This window comes from Tachyglossus aculeatus, unplaced genomic scaffold (genome assembly GCF_015852505.1).
Source record: "Tachyglossus aculeatus isolate mTacAcu1 unplaced genomic scaffold, mTacAcu1.pri scaffold_101_arrow_ctg1, whole genome shotgun sequence".
Classification (NCBI taxonomy): Eukaryota; Metazoa; Chordata; class Mammalia; order Monotremata; family Tachyglossidae; genus Tachyglossus; species Tachyglossus aculeatus.
The window spans coordinates 348,941-366,636 of record NW_024044842.1 but is presented as its reverse complement, the minus strand read 5'-3'; the positions used below and the strand labels follow the sequence as shown (position 1 = coordinate 366,636).

Sequence of the window (17,696 nt, the reverse complement as noted above, 5' to 3'; positions counted from 1 at the left end):
GCTATGGGGGAGACGCCCCCCCCCCCCCCCCCACATCTGCGGTCCCCGTTACTTTGTTACGGCTTTCTTTTTTTTTTTTATTGTTATTTTTTTTTTAAAGTTTATTTAATCCCACCCGCCCCCGCCCCGGGGGGCGGAAGTGGGGGGCGGGAGGAAATAAAGAGAAAGATGGATGACCTTACCGGGGTCCCGGGGGGGGGGTCTCTTGCCTCCGCCGGACCCCCCGGGGAGGGAGGGACGGGGGTGGGGGGTGGGGGGTCCGGGTTGGGGGGCCCCGCGGGCGCTCACGGGGCCGGAGGGGGGGCCGGGGCGGCCATGGTGGCGTCGTGGACCCAGCGCAGGTAAGGGGCATTTCCCTGGTCGACGGGCAGCGCCAGCACCTCGGCCACTTCGTAGGGGTGCGCCGACCTGGGGGAGGACCCAACCGCCCGCCCGCCCGTCAGGGGCACACGCGGGCGTCTCCGGGGTCCCGGGCCGCCCACCCGCCGCGGGCACACGTGGGCATCGCCCGCCCGCCATCCGCCCGCCCGCCCGCCCGCCCGTCCCTTACCGCACGAAGTCGGTGAGTTGGGGCACCAGGCTGGTCCTCGTCTTAATCATCTGCCGGGGGGGGAGAGAGACCCGGGGTCAGGGGATGGGGGGGGAGGGGGAGGAGGAGGAGGAGGAGGAGGAGGAGGTGGGGGAAAAGAGGAAGAAGGGGAGAGGAGGGAGGAGGGAGGAAAAAGGGAGGAAGAGGGAGAGAGGGAGACGAAGTGAGAAGGAGGAGGAAGAGAAGAGGGAGAAGGAGGGAGGAAGTGAAGAGGAGGGAGATGGAGGAGGGAGAGAGAAAGGAAGAAAGGAGGAGGAGGTGGGGGAGAAGAGGGAGAAGGAGGGAGGGAGGAAGTGAAGAGGAGGGAGAGAGAAAGGAAGATGTGAGGAGGAGGAGAAAGGAAAAAGGGAGGAAGAGGGAGAGGGAGACAAAGGAAGTGAGAAGGAGGAGGAGAAAGAGAAGGGGGAGCGGGGAAAGAGGAAGAAGGGAAGAGGGAGGGAGGGAGAAAGGAAGATGTGATAAGAAAGGAAAAAGTGAGGAAGAGAAGAGGAAGAGGGAGACAAAGGAAGTGAGAGGGAGGAGAAGAAAGAGAAGGGGGAGGGGGAAAGAGGAAGAAGTGAAGGGGAAGAGGGAGAAGGAGGAGGGAGGAAGTGAGGTGGGAGAGAAAGGAAGATGTGAGAAGAAGGAGAAAGGACAAATGGGAAGAGAAGAGGGAGACAGGAAGTGAGGAGGAGGAAGAGAAGAGGGAGGGGGAAAGAGGAAGAAGTGAAGAGGAGCAAGAAGATGAGAGGAGGGAGAAGGAGGAAGAAAAGAGGGGGAGGGAGGAAGTGAAGAGGAAGGAGAGAGAAAGGAAGATGTGAGAAGGCGGGAGAAAGAGGAAAAAGGGAGGAAGAGAGGGAGGGAGACAAAGGAAGTGAGAAGGAGGAAGAGAAGAGGACGAGAAGGGAAGAAGTGAAGAGGAGGGAGGAGGAGGAAGTGAGAACGAGGGAGGGAGACAAAGGAAGTGAGAAGGAGGAAGAGAAGAGGGAGGAGGAGGGAGGGATAAAGGAAGTGGGAAGGAAGAAGGAGGGAGGAAGAGAGGAGGAAATGGGGGAGGGAGGGAGGAAGAAGAGAAAGGAAGTGAGAAAGAAGAGGGAGGGAGAAAGGAAGAGAAGGAGAGGGAGGAGGAAGAGAGGAAGGGAGAGGAGGAGGAAGAAAGTAGGAGGAGGAAGAGGGAGAAAGGAAGAGAAGAGGGAGAAGGAGGAGGAAGTGAGGAGAAGGAGGAAGAGAAGAGGACGGAGGGAGAAAGGAGGAGGAAGTGGGGAGGAAAATGAGGGAGGGAGAAAGGAAGTCAGAGGGAGGAAGAGATGAAGGAGGAGGAAGAGGAGGTGAGGGAGAAGAAAGCGGGACAGGGTCTCCGGGGTGGAGTGGGGGGGGGCGGTCTCACCAGCAGCACTTCGTCGTCCTCCTCCACCTTCCCTTTCCACGTGTAGCTGAGAACGACAGTTGCGGCGTCGGGTAAGCGTCAACCGCGTGCCCGGGCCGGGCGCTGGCCCTCCCCGTTTCCCGGGGCCCGCGCACGGTGCCCAGGGACGACCCCCACCCCCGGGCTGCCCGCCGGGATTGCTCGCGGACCCCCACCCCCAGCCTCACACGGAGGTGACGTGGGGCAGGATGTTGACGCAGGCGGCCAGGCGCTTCTCCACCAGGGATCTGGGGGGGGGGCGAGAAAAGGGGGCGATGCCAACCCGTGCCCACCCTGCTCGCCCGCCCGCCCGCCGTCCTGCCCACCCCCGGGCCCCGCACCTGGCCAGGTCCTTGGCCACCTTCTCGCTGGGGCAGGTGACGAAGGCGGCCGATACAGAGCCGGGCGGCGGCGGCGGCGGCGGCGGGGGCATCGCGGGCATCGGCGGGGGCATCGGCGGCGAGGCGGCCATGGAGGCGAGGAGGGTCCGCGGGGCGGCCACCACCGCCGCCACAAGGAGATGCCAGCAGGCGACGGGGCCCGGAGGACCTGCCGGAGGAGGCGGCGGGGGCATCCACGGGGCGCCCACCTGGGCGACAGGCGGGCACCGTCGGCGGGCGCCCCGCTCCCCCCGTCCCTCGACTGTGTGCCCGCTTTCGGGGGGCGGGAAACCTCGTAATAATAATAATGATGATGGCATTTGGTAAGCGCTTACTATGTGCTAAGCACTGGGGGGATGTAAATTGATCAGGTTGTCCCACTTGGGGGGGGCTCACATTCATCCCCGTTTTCCAGGTGAGGTCACTGAGGCCCAGAGACTAATGACAATGATGGTATTTGTAAGCGCTTACTATGTGCCAAGCACTGTTCTAAGCGCTGGGGGGATATAAAGTGATGAGGTTGTCCCACTTGGGGGCTCATATTAATCCCCATTTTCCAGATGAGGTCACTGAGGCCCAGAGACTAATGATAATGATGGTATTTGTAAGCACTTACTATGTGCCAAGCACTGTTCTAAGCGCTGGGGGGATACAAGGTGATCAGGTTGTCCCACTGGGGGGCTCATATTAATCCCCATTTTCCAGATGAGGTCACTGAGGCCCAGAGAATAATGATAATGATGGTATTTGTAAGCGCTTACTATGTGCCAAGCACTGCTCTAAGCGCTGGGGGGATACAAGGTGATCGGGTTGTCCCACTTGGGGGCTCATATTAATCCCCATTTTCCAGGTGAGGTCACTGAGGCCCAGAGACTAATGATAATGATGGTATTTGTAAGCGCTTACTATGTGCCAAGCACTGTTCTAAGCGCTGGGGGGATATAAAGTGATGAGGTTGTCCCACTTGGGGGCTCACATTAATCCCCATTTTCCAGATGAGGTCACTGAGGCCCAGAGACTAATGACAATGATGGTATTTGTAAGCGCTTACTATGTGCCAAGCACTGCTCTAAGCGCTGGGGGGATATAAGGTGATCGGGTTGTCCCATTTGTGGGCTCATATTAATCCCCATTTTCCAGATGAGGTCACTGAGGCCCAGAGAATAATGATAATGATGGTATTTGTAAGCGCTTACTATGTGCCAAGCACTGTTCTAAGCGCTGGGGGGATATAAAGTGATGAGGTTGTCCCACTTGGGGGCTCATATTAATCCCCATTTTCCAGATGAGGTCACTGAGGCCCAGAGACTAATGACAATGACGGTATTTGTAAGCGCTTACTATGTGCCAAGCACTGCTCTAAGCGCTGGGGGGATACAAGGTGATCGGGTTGTCCCATTTGTGGGCTCATATTAATCCCCATTTTCCAGATGAGGTCACTGAGGCCCAGAGAATAATGATAATGATGGTATTTGTAAGCGCTTACTATGTGCCAAGCACTGTTCTAAGCGCTGGAGGGGACATAAAGTGATCGGGTTGTCCCACTGGGGGCTCACATTAATCCCCATTTTCCAGGTGAGGTCACTGAGGCCCAGAGAATAATAATAATGATGGTATTTTTAAGAGCTTACTATGTGCCAAGCACTGTTCTAAGCGCTGGCGGGGAATACAAGGTGATCGGGTTGTCCCACGGGGGGCTCCCAGTCTTCATCCCCATTTTCCAGATGAGGGAACTGAGGCTCAGAGGTCACACAGACATGTGGCGGAGCCGGGATTCGAACCCGTGACCTCGGACTCCAAAGCCCGTGATCTTTCCACTGAGCCAAGCTGCTCCTCCTCATCATCGTCGTCATAATGGTGGCATTCATTAAGCTCTTATTAACAAGGATGATGATGGTCTCTGGGAAGCGCTTACTAGGTGTCAAGCGCTGTTCTGAGCGCTCAGGGAGGTTCAATAATGATGATGATGGTCTCTGTGAAGCGCTTATTAGGTCCCAAGCAGTGTTCTGAGCGCTCAGGGGGGTTCAATAATGATGATGATGGTCTCTGTGAAGCGCTTATTAGGTGCCACGCGCTGTTCTAAGCGCTCAGGGAGAGACAATAATAATCAGGATGGTCTCTGTGAAGCGCCTATTAGGTGGCAAGCGCTGTTCTAAGCGCTCAGGGAGGTTCAATAATGATGATGATGGTCTCTGTGAAGCACTTACTAGGTGCCACGCGCTGTTCTAAGCGCTCAGGGAGAGACAATAATCATCAGGATGGTCTCTGTGAAGCGCTTATTAGGTGGCAAGCGCTGTTCTAAGTGCTCAGGAAGGTTCAATAATAATCAGGATGGTCTCTGTGAAGTGCTTATTAGGTGGCAAGTGCTGTGCTAAGCGCTCAGGGAGGTTCGATGATGATGATGGTCTCTGTGAAGCGCTTATTAGGTGCCAAGCGCTGTTCTGAGCGCTCAGGGAGGTTCAGTAATGATGATGATGGTCTCTGTGAAGCGCTTATTAGGTGCCAAGCGCTGTTCTAAGCGCTCAGGGAGGTTCAATAATGATGATGATGGTCTCTGTGAAGCACTTATTAGGTGCCACGTGCTGTTCTAAGCGCTCAGGGAGGTTCAATAATAATCAGGTTGGTCTCTGTGAAGCGCCTATTAGGTGGCAAGCGCTGTTCTAAGCGCTCAGGGAGGTTCAATAATGATGATGATGGTCTCTGTGAAACGCTTATTAGGTGCCAAGTGCTGTTCTAAGCGCTCAGGGAGGTTCAATAATGATGATGATGGTCTCTGAGAAGCGCTTACTAGGTGCCAAGCGCTGTTCTAAGCGCTCAGGGAGGTTCAATAATGATGATGATGGTCTCTGTGAAGCACTTACTAGGTGCCACGCGCTGTTCTAAGCGCTCAGGGAGAGACAATAATAATCAGGATGGTCTCTGAGAAGCATTTACTAGGTGCCAAGCGCTGTTCTAAGCGCTCAGGGAGGTTCAATAATGATGATAATGGTCTCTGTGAAGCACTTACTAGGTGCCACGCACTGTTCTAGGCGCTCAGGGAGAGACAATAATAAGCAGGATGGTCTCTGTGAAGCGCTTACTAGGTGACAAGTGCTGTTCTAAGCGCTCAGGGAGATTCAATAATGATGATGATGATGGTCTCTGTGAAGCGCTTATTAGGTGCCAAGCGCTGTTCTAAGCGCTCGGGGAGGTTCAATAATGATGATAATGGTCTCTGTTAAGTGCTTATTAAGTGGCAAGTGCTGTGCTAAATGCTCAGGGAGGTTCAATAATGATGATGATGGTCTCTGTGAAGCGCTTACTAGGTGGCAAGCACTGTTCTAAGCGCTCAGGGAGGTTCAATAATGATGATGATGGTCTCTGTGAAGCGCTTACTAGATGCCACGCACTGTTCTGAGCGCTCAGGGAGGTTCAATAACGATGATGATGGTCTCTGTGAAGTGCTTATTAGGTGGCAAGCACTGTTCTAGGCGCTCAGGGAGGTTCAGTAATAATCAGGTTGGTCTCTGTGAAGCGCTTATTAGGTGACAAGCACTGTTCTAAGCGCTCAGGGAGGTTCAATAATGATGATGATGGTCTCTGTGAAGCACTTACTAGGTGCCACGCGCTGTTCTAAGCGCTCAGGGAGAGACAATAATCATCAGGATGGTCTCTGTGAAGCGCTTATTAGGTGGCAAGCGCTGTTCTAAGTGCTCAGGAAGGTTCAATAATAATCAGGATGGTCTCTGTGAAGTGCTTATTAGGTGGCAAGTGCTGTGCTAAGCGCTCAGGGAGGTTCGATGATGATGATGGTCTCTGTGAAGCGCTTATTAGGTGCCAAGCGCTGTTCTGAGCGCTCAGGGAGGTTCAATAATGATGATGATGGTCTCTGTGAAGCGCTTATTAGGTGCCAAGCGCTGTTCTAAGCGCTCAGGGAGGTTCAATAATGATGATGGTGGTCTCTGTGAAGCGCTTACTAGGTGTCAAGCGCTGTTCTAAGCACTCAGGGAGGTTCAATAATAATCAGGTTGGTCTCTGTGAAGCGCCTATTAGGTGGAAAGCGCTGTTCTAAGCGCTCAGGGAGGTTCAATAATGATGATGATGGTCTCTGTGAAGCGCTTATTAGGTGGCAAGCACTGTTCTAAGCGCTCAGGGAGGTTCAATAATGATGATGATGGTCTCTGAGAAGCGCTTACTAGGTGCCAAGCGCTGTTCTAAGCGCTCAGGGAGGTTCAATAATGATGATGATGGTCTCTGAGAAGCGCTTACTAGGTGCCAAGCGCTGTTCTAAGCGCTCAGGGAGGTTCAATAATGATGATGGTGGTCTCTGTGAAGCACTTACTAGATGCCAAGCGCTGTTCTAAGCGCTCAGGGTGGTTCAATAATAATCAGGATGGTCTCTGTGAAGCGCTTACTAGGTGCCAAATGCTGTTCTAAGCGCTCAGGGAGGTTCAATAACGATGATGATGATGGTCTCTGTGAAGCGCTTATTAGGTGGCAAGCGCTGTTCTAAGCGCTCAGGGAGAGGCAATAATAATCAGGATGGTCTCTGTGAAGTGCTTATTAGGTGGCAAGCGCTGTTCTAAGCGCTCAGGGAGGTTCAATAATGATGATGATGGTCTCTGTGAAGTATTTATTAGGTGCCAAGCGCTGTTCTAAGCACTCAGGGAGAGGCAGTAATAATCAGGATGGTCTCTGTGAAGCGTTTACTAGATGCCAAGCGCTGTTCTAAGCGCTCAGGGAGGTTCAATAATAATCAGGATGGTCTCTGTGAAGCGCTTACTAGGTGCCAAGCGCTGTTCTAAGCACTCAGGGTGGTTCAATAATGATGATGATGGTCTCTGTGAAGCGCTTACTAGGTGCCACGCGCTGTTCTAAGCGCTCAGGGAGAGACAATAATAAGCAGGATGGTTTCTGTGAAGCGCTTACTAGGTGGCAAGCGCTGTTCTAAGCACTCAGGGAGGTTCAATAATGATGATGATGGTCTCTGTGAAGCGCTTATTAGGTGCCAAGCGCTGTTCTGTGCGCTCAGGGAGGTTCAATAATGATGATGATGGTCTCTGTGAAGCGCTTACTAGGTGTCAAGCGCTGTTCTAAGCGCTCAGGGAGGTTCAATAATGATGATGATGGTCTCTGTGAAGCGCTTATTAGGTGGCAAGCACTGTTCTAAGCGCTCAGGGAGGTTCAATAATAATCAGGATGGTCTCTGTGAAGCGCTTATTAGGTGCCAAGCGCTGTTCTAAGCACTCAGGGAGGTTCAATAATAATCAGGAAGGTCTCTGTGAAGCGCTTATTAGGTGGCAAGCGCTGTTCTAAGCGCTCAGGGAGGTTCAATAATGATGATGATGGTCTCTGTGAAGCGCTTACTAGGTGCCACGCACTGTTCTAAGCGCTCAGGGAGAGACAATAATAATCAGGATGGTCTCTGTGAAGCGCTTACTAGGTGGCAAGCGCTGTTCTAAGCGCTCAGGGAGGTTCAATGATGATGATGATGGTCTCTGTGAAGCGCTTACTAGGTGCCAAGCACTGTTCTAAGCGCTCAGGGAGGTTCAATAATAATCAGGATAGTCTCTGTGAAGTGCTTACTAGGTGGCAAGCGCTGTTCTGAGCGCTCAGGGGAGTTCAATAATGATGATGATGGTTTCTTTGAAGTGCTTATTGGGTGGCCAGTGCTGTTCTAAGCACTGGGGGAGGTTCAATAATGATGATGATTGTCTCTGTGAAGCGCTTATTAGGTGCCAAGCGCTGTTCTAAGCGCTCAGGGAGGTTCAATAATAATCCGGATGGTCTCTGTGAAGCGCTTATTAGGTGCCAAGCGCTGTTCTGAGCGCTCAGGGAGGTTCAATAATGATGATGATGGTCTCTGTGAAGCGCTTATTAGGTGGCAAGCGCTGTTCTGAGCGCTCAGGGAGGTTCAATGATGATGATGATGGTCTCTGTGAAGCGCTTATTAGGTGGCAAGCGCTGTTCTGAGCGCTCAGGGAGGTTCAATAATGATGATGATGGTCTCTGTGAAGCGCTTATTAGGTGGCAAGCGCTGTTCTAAGCGCTCAGGGAGGTTCAATAATAATCAGGTTGGTCTCTGTGAAGCGCCTATTAGGTGGCAAGCGCTGTTCTAAGCGCTCAGGGAGGTTCAATAATGATGACGATGGTCTCTGTGAAGCGCTTATTAGGTGGCAAGCGCTGTTCTGAGCGCTCAGGGGGGTTCAATAATGATGATGATGGTCTCTGAGAAGTGCTTGCTAGGTGCCAAGCGCTGCTCTAAGCACTCAGGGAGGTTCATTAATAATCAGGTTGGTCTCTGTGAAGCGCTTATTAGGTGCCAAGTGCTGTTCTGAGCGCTCAGGGAGGTTCAATAATGATGATGATGGTCTCTGTGAAGTGCTTAGGTGCCAAGTGCTGTTCTAAGCGCTCAGGGAGGTTCAATAATGATGATGATGGTCTCTGTGAAGCACTTATTAGGTGCCAAGTGCTGTTCTAAGCGCTCAGGGAGGTTCAATAATGATGATGGTGGTCTCTGTGAAGCGCTTACTAGGTGGCAAGCGCTGTTCTAAGCGCTCAGGGAGGTTCAGTAATGATGATGATGGTCTCTGTGAAGCGCTTATTAGGTGCCACGCACTGTTCTAAGCGCTCAGGGAGAGACAATAATAATCAGGATGGTCTCTGTGAAGCGCTTACTAGGTGCCAAGCGCTGTTCTAAGCACTCAGGGAGGTTCCATAATGATGATGATAGTCTCTGATTAGGTGCCACGCGCTGTTCTAAGCGCTCAGGGAGGTTCAATAATGATGATGATGGTCTCTGTGAAGCGCCTATTAAGGTGGCAAGTGCTGTTCTAAGCGCTCAGGGAGGTTCAATAATGATGATAATGGTCTCTGTGAAGCGCTTACTAGGTGCCAAGCGCTGTTCTAAGCGCTCAGGGAGGTTCAATAATGATCATGATGGTCTCTGTGAAGCGCTTATTAGGTGGCAAGTGCTGTACTAACCGCTCAGGGAGGTTCAATAAGGATGATAATGGTCTCTGTGAAGCGCTTACTAGGTGCCACACGCTGTTCTAAGCGCTCAGGGTGGTTCAATAATAATCAGGATGGTCTCTGTGAAGCGCTTACTAGGTGCCAAGCGCTGTTCTGAGCGCTCAGGGAGGTTCAATAATGATGATGATGGTCTCTGTGAAGCGCTTATTAGGTGGCAAGCGCTGTTCTAAGCGCTCAGCGAGGTTCAATAACGATGATGATGGTCTCTGTGAAGCGCTTATTAGGTGGCAAGCGCTGTTCTAAGCGCTCAGCGAGGTTCAATAACGATGACGATGGTCTCTGTGAAGCACTTATTAGGTGGCAAGCGCTGTTCTAAGCGCTCGGGGAGAGACAATAATAATCAGGAGGGGCTCTGAGAAGTGCTTACTAGGTGCCAAGCGCTGTTCTAAGCACTGGGGGACAGTCTTCATCCCCATTTTCCAGAGGAGGAAACTGAGGTCCAGAGAAGGGAAGCGACTTGCCCAAGGCCACCCAGCCGTCAAAGGCTGGAGGCGGAATTCGAACCCACGGCCCTTGACTCCCGAGCCCGGGCCGCTGCCGCCGGGCCGCAATGCGCGGAGAAGCAGCGTGGCTCAGCGGAAAGAGGCCGGGCTTGGGAGTCCGAGGTCGTGGGTTCGAATCCCCCCGGCTCCGCCACTCGCCAGCCGGGTGACTTGGGGCGAGTCACTTTTTACTTCCCAAGCGCTTAGTCCAGTGCTCTGCACCCAGTAAGCGCTCAATAAATACGATTGATTGATTGATTGATTGATTGATTCTCCGGGCCTCAGTTCCCTCCTCTGTCAAATGGGGATGAAGACCGGGAGCCCCCCCGGGGGACAACCTTGTGACCACCCTGGCGCTTAGAACAGTGCTTGGCACGTAGTAAGCGCTTAATAAATGCCATCGTTATTATTATAACTATTATTATCGTTATTATTATAACTATTATTCTCTGGGCCTCAGTTCCCTCATCTGGAAAATGGGGACGGAGACTGGGAGCCCCACGGGGGACAACCTGATTACCCTGCCTCCTCCCAGCGCTTAAAACAGTGCTTGGCACCTACTAAGCGCTTCACAAATGCCATCCTCATTATTATTATAAATAATTTATTTTATTATTATTATTATTATTATTATTATTTTTCTCCCAACGTGTCTGCTTGGTGTTGCGGGGGGCCTCTCCCCGGAGGCGCTCAGTCAATCCCATTCAGGAAGCCTGGGAGTCCCACGGGGGATGACCCTGTATCCCCCCCCCCCCAGCGCTTAGTACAGTGCTTGGCACATAGTAAGCGCCCCACAAAGTCCATCATCATCATTATGATTATAATCCGGGCCTCAGTTTCCCCCTCTGTCCAATGGGGATGAAGACCGTGATGGGGGGACAACCCGATGACCTCGGATCTCCCCCGGCGCTTAGCACAGTGCTTGGCACGTAGTAAGCGCCCCACAACTACCATCATCATCATTATGATTATAATCTGGGCCTCAGTTTCCCCCTCCGTCCAATGGGGATGAAGACTGTGATGGGGGCGGACAACCCGATGACCTCGGATCTCCCCCGGCGCTTAGTACAGTGCTTGGCACGTAGTGAGCGCCCCACAACGACCATCATCATCATCATTATGATTATAATCTGGGCCTCAGTTTCCTCCTCCGTCCAATGGGGATGAGGACCGTGATGGGGGGGGGGGGGCCAACCCGATGACCTCGGATGTCCCCCAGCGCTTAGCACAGTGCTTGGCACGTAGTAAGCGCCCCACAACTACCATCATCATCATCATGATTATAATCTGGGCCTCAGTTTCCCCCTCCGTCCAATGGGGATGAAGACCGCGATGGGGGGGGGACAACCCGATGACCTCGGATCTCCCCCGGCGCTTAGCACAGTGCTTGGCACGTAGTGAGCGCCCCACAACGACCATCATCATTATGATTATAATCTGGGCCTCAGTTTCCCCCTCCGTCCAATGGGGATGAAGACCGCGATGGGGGGGGGACAACCCGATGGCCTCGGATGTCCCCCAGCGCTTAGCACAGTGCTTGGCACGTAGTGAGCGCCCCACAAAGATCATCATCATTATGATTATAATCTGGGCCTCAGTTTCCCCCTCCGTCCAATGGGGATGAAGACCGTGATGGGGGGGGACAACCCGATGACCTCGGATGTCCCCCAGCGCTTAGCACAGTGCTTGGCACGTAGTGAGCGCCCCACAAAGACCATCGTCATCATCATGATTATAATCTGTGCCTCAGTTTCCTCCTCCGTCCAATGGGGATGAAGACCGCGATGGGGGGAGACAACCCGATGACCTCGGATCTCCCCCGGCGCTTAGCACAGTGCTTGGCACGTAGTAAGCGCCCCACAACTACCATCATCATCATTATGATTATAATCTGGGCCTCAGTTTCCCCCTCCGTCCAATGGGGATGAAGACCGTGATGGGGGCGGACAACCCGATGACCTCGGATCTCCCCCGGCGCTTAGTACAGTGCTTGGCACGTAGTGAGCGCCCCACAACGACCATCATCATCATCATTATGATTATAATCTGGGCCTCAGTTTCCCCCTCCGTCCAATGGGGATGAAGACCGTGATGGGGGGGGGGCAACCCGATGACCTCGGATCTCCCCCGGCGTTTAGTACAGTGCTTGGCACGTAGTGAGCGCCCCACAATGATCATCATCATTATGATTATAATCTGGGCCTCAGTTTCCCCCTCCGTCCAATGGGGATGAAGACCGTGATGGGGGGGGACAACCCGATGACCTCGGATCTCCCCCGGCGTTTAGTACAGTGCTTGGCACGTAGTGAGCGCCCCACAATGATCATCATCATTATGATTATAATCTGGGCCTCAGTTTCCCCCTCCGTCCAATGGGGATGAAGACCGCGATGGGGGGGGGGACAACCCGATGACCTCGGATCTCCCCCGGCGCTTAGCACAGTGCTTGGCACGTAGTGAGCGCCCCACAAAGACCATCATCATCATCATTGTGATTATAATCTGGGCCTCAGTTTCCCCCTCCGTCCAATGGGGATGAAGACCGTGATGGGGGCGGACAACCCGATGACCTCGGATCTCCCCCAGCGCTTAGTACAGTGCTTGGCACGTAGTGAGCGCCCCACAATGATCATAATCATCATGATTATAATCTGGGCCTCAGTTTCCCCCTCCGTCCAATGGGGATGAGGACCGTGATGGGGGGGGACAACCCGATGACCTCGGATGTCCCCCAGCGCTTAGCACAGTGCTTGGCACGTAGTGAGCGCCCCACAAAGACCATCATCATCATCATTATGATTATAATCCGGGCCTCAGTTTCCCCCTCTGTCCAATGGGGATGAAGACCGCGATGGGGGGGGACAACCCGATGACCTCGGATCTCCCCCGGCGCTTAGCACAGTGCTTGGCACGTAGTGAGCGCCCCACAACTACCATCATCATCATTATGATGATTGATTGATTGATTGATTATGATGATGATGATCAAGGGGAGGAAGAGTCATTATTATTATTATTATGATGATCAAGGGGGGAGGGGCCTGTGTCGACTTCCGGGGGGGGGAGGGGTGGAGGAGGATGAGCTCTGATAGGCGCTTACTACGTGCAAAAGCACTGTGCTAAGCGCTCCCTGGGATCCCACCTTGGGGGAGGGGAAGGGGTCTTACCGAGCCTGCGGGACAGCCACGTGACGCTCCCTGCGCGGCCCCGCGCGCATGCGCACCGCCCGCCCGCTCTCCCCCTCCCCGCCCTCGCGCCGGCCAATCCCGGACGAGCCCCGCCGCCCGGCCGGCCAATCCCCGACGAGCCCCGCCGCCACGCACCGGCCAATCCCCGACCAGCCCAGTCGCCCGGCCGGCCAATCCCCAACGAGCCCCGCTGGCCAATCCCCGACGAGTCCCCGCACGCCTGGCCGGCCAATCCTCAACGATCCCCGCTGGCCAATCCACGACGAGTCCCCGCCGCCCGGCCGGCCAATCCCCGACCAGCCCAGTCGCCGAGCCGGCCAATCCCCAACGAGCCCCTGCCGTCTGGCCGGCCAATCCTCAACGAGCCCCGCCGGCCAATCACGGACGAGCCCCGCCGCCCGGCCGTCCAATCACGGACGAGCCCCGCCGCCACACACCGGCGAATCCCCGACCAGCCCAGTCGCCCGGCCGGCCAGTCCCCAACGAGCCCCGCTGGCCAATCACGGACGAGCCCCGCCGGCCAATCACGGGCGAGCCCCGCCGCCCGGCCGGCCAATCCCCGACGAGCCCCGCCGCCACATACCGGCCAATCCCCGACCAGCCCAGTCGCCCGGCCGGCGAATCCCAAACGAGCCCCGCTGGCCAATCCCCGACGAGCCCTGCCTCCCAGCCGGCCAATCCCCGACGAACCCCGCCGGCCAATCCTCGAGGAGTCCTGCCGCCACGCCGGCCAATCCCCGACCAGCCCAGCCGCCCAGCCGGCCAATCCCCGACGAGCCCCCTTCGCCCGGCCGGCCAACCCCCGACGAGCCCCCACCGCCCAGCCGGCCAATCCCCGACGAGCCCCCCACCGCCCAGCCGGCCAATCCCCAACGAGCCTCGCCGGCCAATCCCCGACGAGCCCCGCCTCCCGGCCGGCCAATCGGGAGGCGGCGTTTCCGCGCTCCGTCACGTGACGCGCGCCCCCTTCCCCCGGCACGTGACGAGGCCCCGCCCCGGCGCGCTTGCGCAGTCGCTCGCCAGAGGGCTGCGGTCACGTGGCCGGCGAGAGTGGGCTGCACCGGAAGTGAAGGCCCAGAGAGCGGCGCAGGCGCCTTCGCCCTCTCTCCCTTCCCCCTCTTCCCTCAGCCTCCTTTGACGCGTGTTTCCATACACACACACATATATGTGCAGACGCACATATATGTGCACGCACACATATAGCTCCACACACACACACACACTCCTACTGAGAGCTCACCTCCTCCAGGAGGCCTTCCCAGACTGAGCCCCCTTTTCCCTCTCCTCCTTCCCCCTCCCCCACAACACCTGTTTAGATGTTTGTGCAGATTTATTATTCCATTTATTTTATTTGTATATATTTACTATTCTTTATTTTCCTAATGCTGTGCTTCTAGCTTTATTTCTGAGCCCACTGTTGGGTAGGGACCGTCCCTATATGTTGCCAACTTGTCCTTCCCAAGCGCTTAGTACAGCGCTCTGCACCCAGGAAGCGCCCAATAAATACGATTGATGATGATTTCTATTTATTCTGACGCCTTGACACCCGTCCACGTGTTTTGTTTCGTTGTCTGTCTCCCCCTTTGCATTCGTCCATTCATTGTCCTATTTATTGAGCGCCTACTGTGTGCAGAGCCCTGTACTAATCAATCCATCAATCAATCGTATTTATTGAGCGCTTACTGTGTGCAGAGCTCTGTACTAATCAATCAATCCATCAATCGTATTTATTGAGCGCTTACTGTGTGCAGAGCCCTGTACTACTCAATCAATCCATCAATCAATCGTATTTATTGAGCGCCTACTGTGTGCAGAGCCCTGTACTAATCAATCAATCCATCAATCAATCGTATTTATTGAGCGCTTACTGTGTGCAGAGCTCTGTACTAATCAATCAATCCATCAATCGTATTTATTGAGCGCTTACTCTGTGCAGAGCCCTGTACTACTCAATCAATCCATCAATCAATCGTATTTATTGAGCGCCTACTGTGTGCAGAGCCCTGTACTAATCAATCAATCCATCAATCAATCGTATTTATTGAGCGCTTACTGCGTGCAGAGCACTGTACTAAGCGCTTGGGACGTCCAAGTTGGCAACATAGAAAGATGATCCCGCCCCGACAGTGGGCTCACAGTCTAGAATCAATCAATCAATCGTATTTATTGAGCGCTTACTGTGTGCAGAGCACTGTACTAATCAATCAATCCATCAATCAATCGTATTTATTGAGCGCTTACTGTGTGCAGAGCACTGTACTAATCAATCAATCCATCAATCAATCGTATTTATTGAGCACTTACTGTGTGCAGAGCACTGTACTAATCAATCAATCCGTCAATCAATCGTATTTATTGAGCGCTTACTGTGTGCAGAGCCCCGTACTAATCAATCAATCCATCAATCAATCGTATTTATTGAGCGCTTACTGTGTGCAGAGCCCTGTACTAATCAATCAATCCATCAATCAATCGTATTTATTGAGCGCTTACTGTGTGCAGAGCACTGTACTAATCAATCCATCAATCAATCGTATTTATTGAGCACCTACTGTGTGCAGAGCCCTGTAGTAATCAATCAATCCATCAATCAATCGTATTTATTGAGCGCCTACTGTGTGCAGAACACTGTACTAAGCGCTTGGGGAGTCCAAGTTGGCAACATAGAGAGACGGTCCCTACCCGACAGCGGGCTCACAGTCTAGAAGGGGGAGACGGAGAACAAAACCAAACATACTAACAAAATAAAATAAATAGAATAGATAGGTACAAGTAAAATAAATAAGTAAATAAATAAATAGTAAATAAATAAATAAGAAACTTAGAAGTTTCTTCTAACTAGAACTAGAAGACTTCCCCCTTCTAGACTGTGAGCCCGTTGTTGGGTAGGGACCATCTCTAGATAATAATAATAATGATAATAGCATTTATTAAGCACTTACTATGTGCAAAGCACTGTTCTAAGCGCTGGGGAGGTTACAATAGAGAAGCAGCGTGGCTCAGTGGAAAGAGCCCGGGCTTTGGAGTCTGAGGTCGTGGGTTCAAATCCCGGCCCCGCCGCTTGTCAGCTGGGTGACTTTGGGCGAGTCACTTCAAGCGCTTAGTACAGTGCTCTGCACACAGTAAGCGCTCAATAAATACGACTGATTGCTTCCCTGGGCCTCAGTTCCCTCATCTGGAAAATGGGGATGAAGACTGGGAGCCCCCCCGTGGGACAACCTGATCACCTTGTAACCTCCCCAGCGCTTAGAACAGTGCTGTGCACATAGTAAGCGCTTAATAAATGCCATCATTATTATTATTATGTGATCAGGTTGTCCCGCTGGGAGCTCCCAGTTTTAATCCCCATTTTCCAGATGAGGGAACTGAGGCCCAGAGGAGTGAAGCGACTCGCCCAAAGTCACCCAGCTGACAGTCACCCAGCTCACAGTTTTAGGCTGTGAGCCCACTGTTGGGTAGGGACCGTCTCTAGATGTTGCCAACTTGTACTTCCCAAGCGCTTAGTACAGTGCTGTGCACACAGGAAGCGCTCAATACATACGATTGATGATGATGACAGTCGGCGGAGCTGGGATTTGAACCCAGGACCTCTGACTCCAAAGCCTGGGCTTTGTCCACTGAGCCGCGCTGCTTCTCTAGATGTTGCCAACTTGGACCTCCCAAGCGCTTAGTCCAGTGCTCTGCACAAAGTAAGCGCTCAATAAATACGATCGAATGAATCTAGCTTTATTTTTATTTATTCTGACGACTTGACACCTGTCCACATGTTTGGTTTTGTTCTCCGTCTCCCCCTTCTAGGCCGTGAGCCCGTTGTCGGGTGGGGACCGTCTCTAGATGTTGCCAACTTGGACTTCCCAAGCGCTCAGTACAGTGCTCTGCACACAGTAAGTGCTCAATAAATACGACTGTGTGAATGAATGAATGAACACACACAGAGACCCTGTCTCTGTGTCTCCCCAGGTTCTCACAGTCTCTGTGCCCGGCGTTTTTATGTGTCTCTGTATCTCCCCGGGCTCTGTGTCTCCGACGAGGATGTGTCTCTCTGTGTCTCTGTCCAGGATCTGTGTCTCTGTGTCTCCCCGAGCTCTCGCTGTCTCTGCCCGCGGGGTCTCTACGTCTCTGTCTAGGCCCATCTCCGTGTCTCCCCGGGCTCTCGCTGTCTCTGTCTCTGGGGTCTTTATGTGTCTCTGTATCTCCTCGGGCTCTCCGTGTCTCTGACTAGGACGTGTCTCTCTGTGTCTCTGTCCAGGATCTGTGTCTCTGTATCTCCTCGGGCTCTCTGTGTCTCTGACTAGGATGTGTCTCTCTGTGTCTCTGCCCAGGATCTGTGTCTCTGTATCTCCCCGGGCTCTCTGTGTCTCTGACTAGGATGTGTCTCTCTGGGTCTCTGTCCAGGATCTGTGTCTCTGTGTCTCCCCGAGCTCTCGCCGTCTCTGCCCGCGGGGTCTCTACGTCTCTGTCTAGGCCCGTCTCTGTGTCTCCCCGGCTTCTCGCCGTCTCTGTCTCCGGCGTCTTTACCTGTCTCTGTATCTCCCCAGGCTCTGTGTCTCTGACTAGATGTGTCTCTCTGTGTCTCTGCCCAGGATCTGTATCTCTGTATCTCCCTGGGCTCTCTGTGTCTCTGACTAGGATGTGTCTCTCTGTGTCTCTGCCCAGGATCTG

General features: G+C 53.6%; 1 protein-coding gene across 1 annotated transcript; it reads right to left on the bottom strand.

Annotated features, from left to right (window-relative positions):
* Window positions 1-258: 258 nt before the first annotated feature.
* On the bottom strand, window positions 259-2,635 carry CUTA (cutA divalent cation tolerance homolog). The gene is made up of 5 exons (XM_038742250.1): window positions 2,315-2,635; window positions 2,162-2,221; window positions 1,956-2,001; window positions 551-600; window positions 259-408 (listed from the first exon to the last, which is right to left on the bottom strand). The coding sequence occupies exons 1-5, from the start codon at window positions 2,545-2,547 to the stop codon at window positions 285-287; spliced, it is 513 nt and encodes a 170-aa protein (XP_038598178.1). The 5' UTR covers window positions 2,548-2,635; the 3' UTR covers window positions 259-284.
* Window positions 2,636-17,696: the final 15,061 nt, after the last annotated feature.

Bases quoted from the DNA above. Each gene is read 5' to 3' on its own strand.
- CUTA (XM_038742250.1), bottom strand. From the start codon at position 2,547: ATGCCCCCGCCGCCTCCTCCGGCAGGTCCTCCGGGCCCCGTCGCCTGC. The intron at 2,222-2,314 runs GTGCGGGGCCCG...CCCCCCCCCCAG, and splicing joins GTGGCCAAGGACCTGGCCAG to ATCCCTGGTGGAGAAGCGCC. The intron at 409-550 runs GTAAGGGACGGG...GTCCTCCCCCAG, and splicing joins CAACTCACCGACTTCGTGCG to GTCGGCGCACCCCTACGAAG.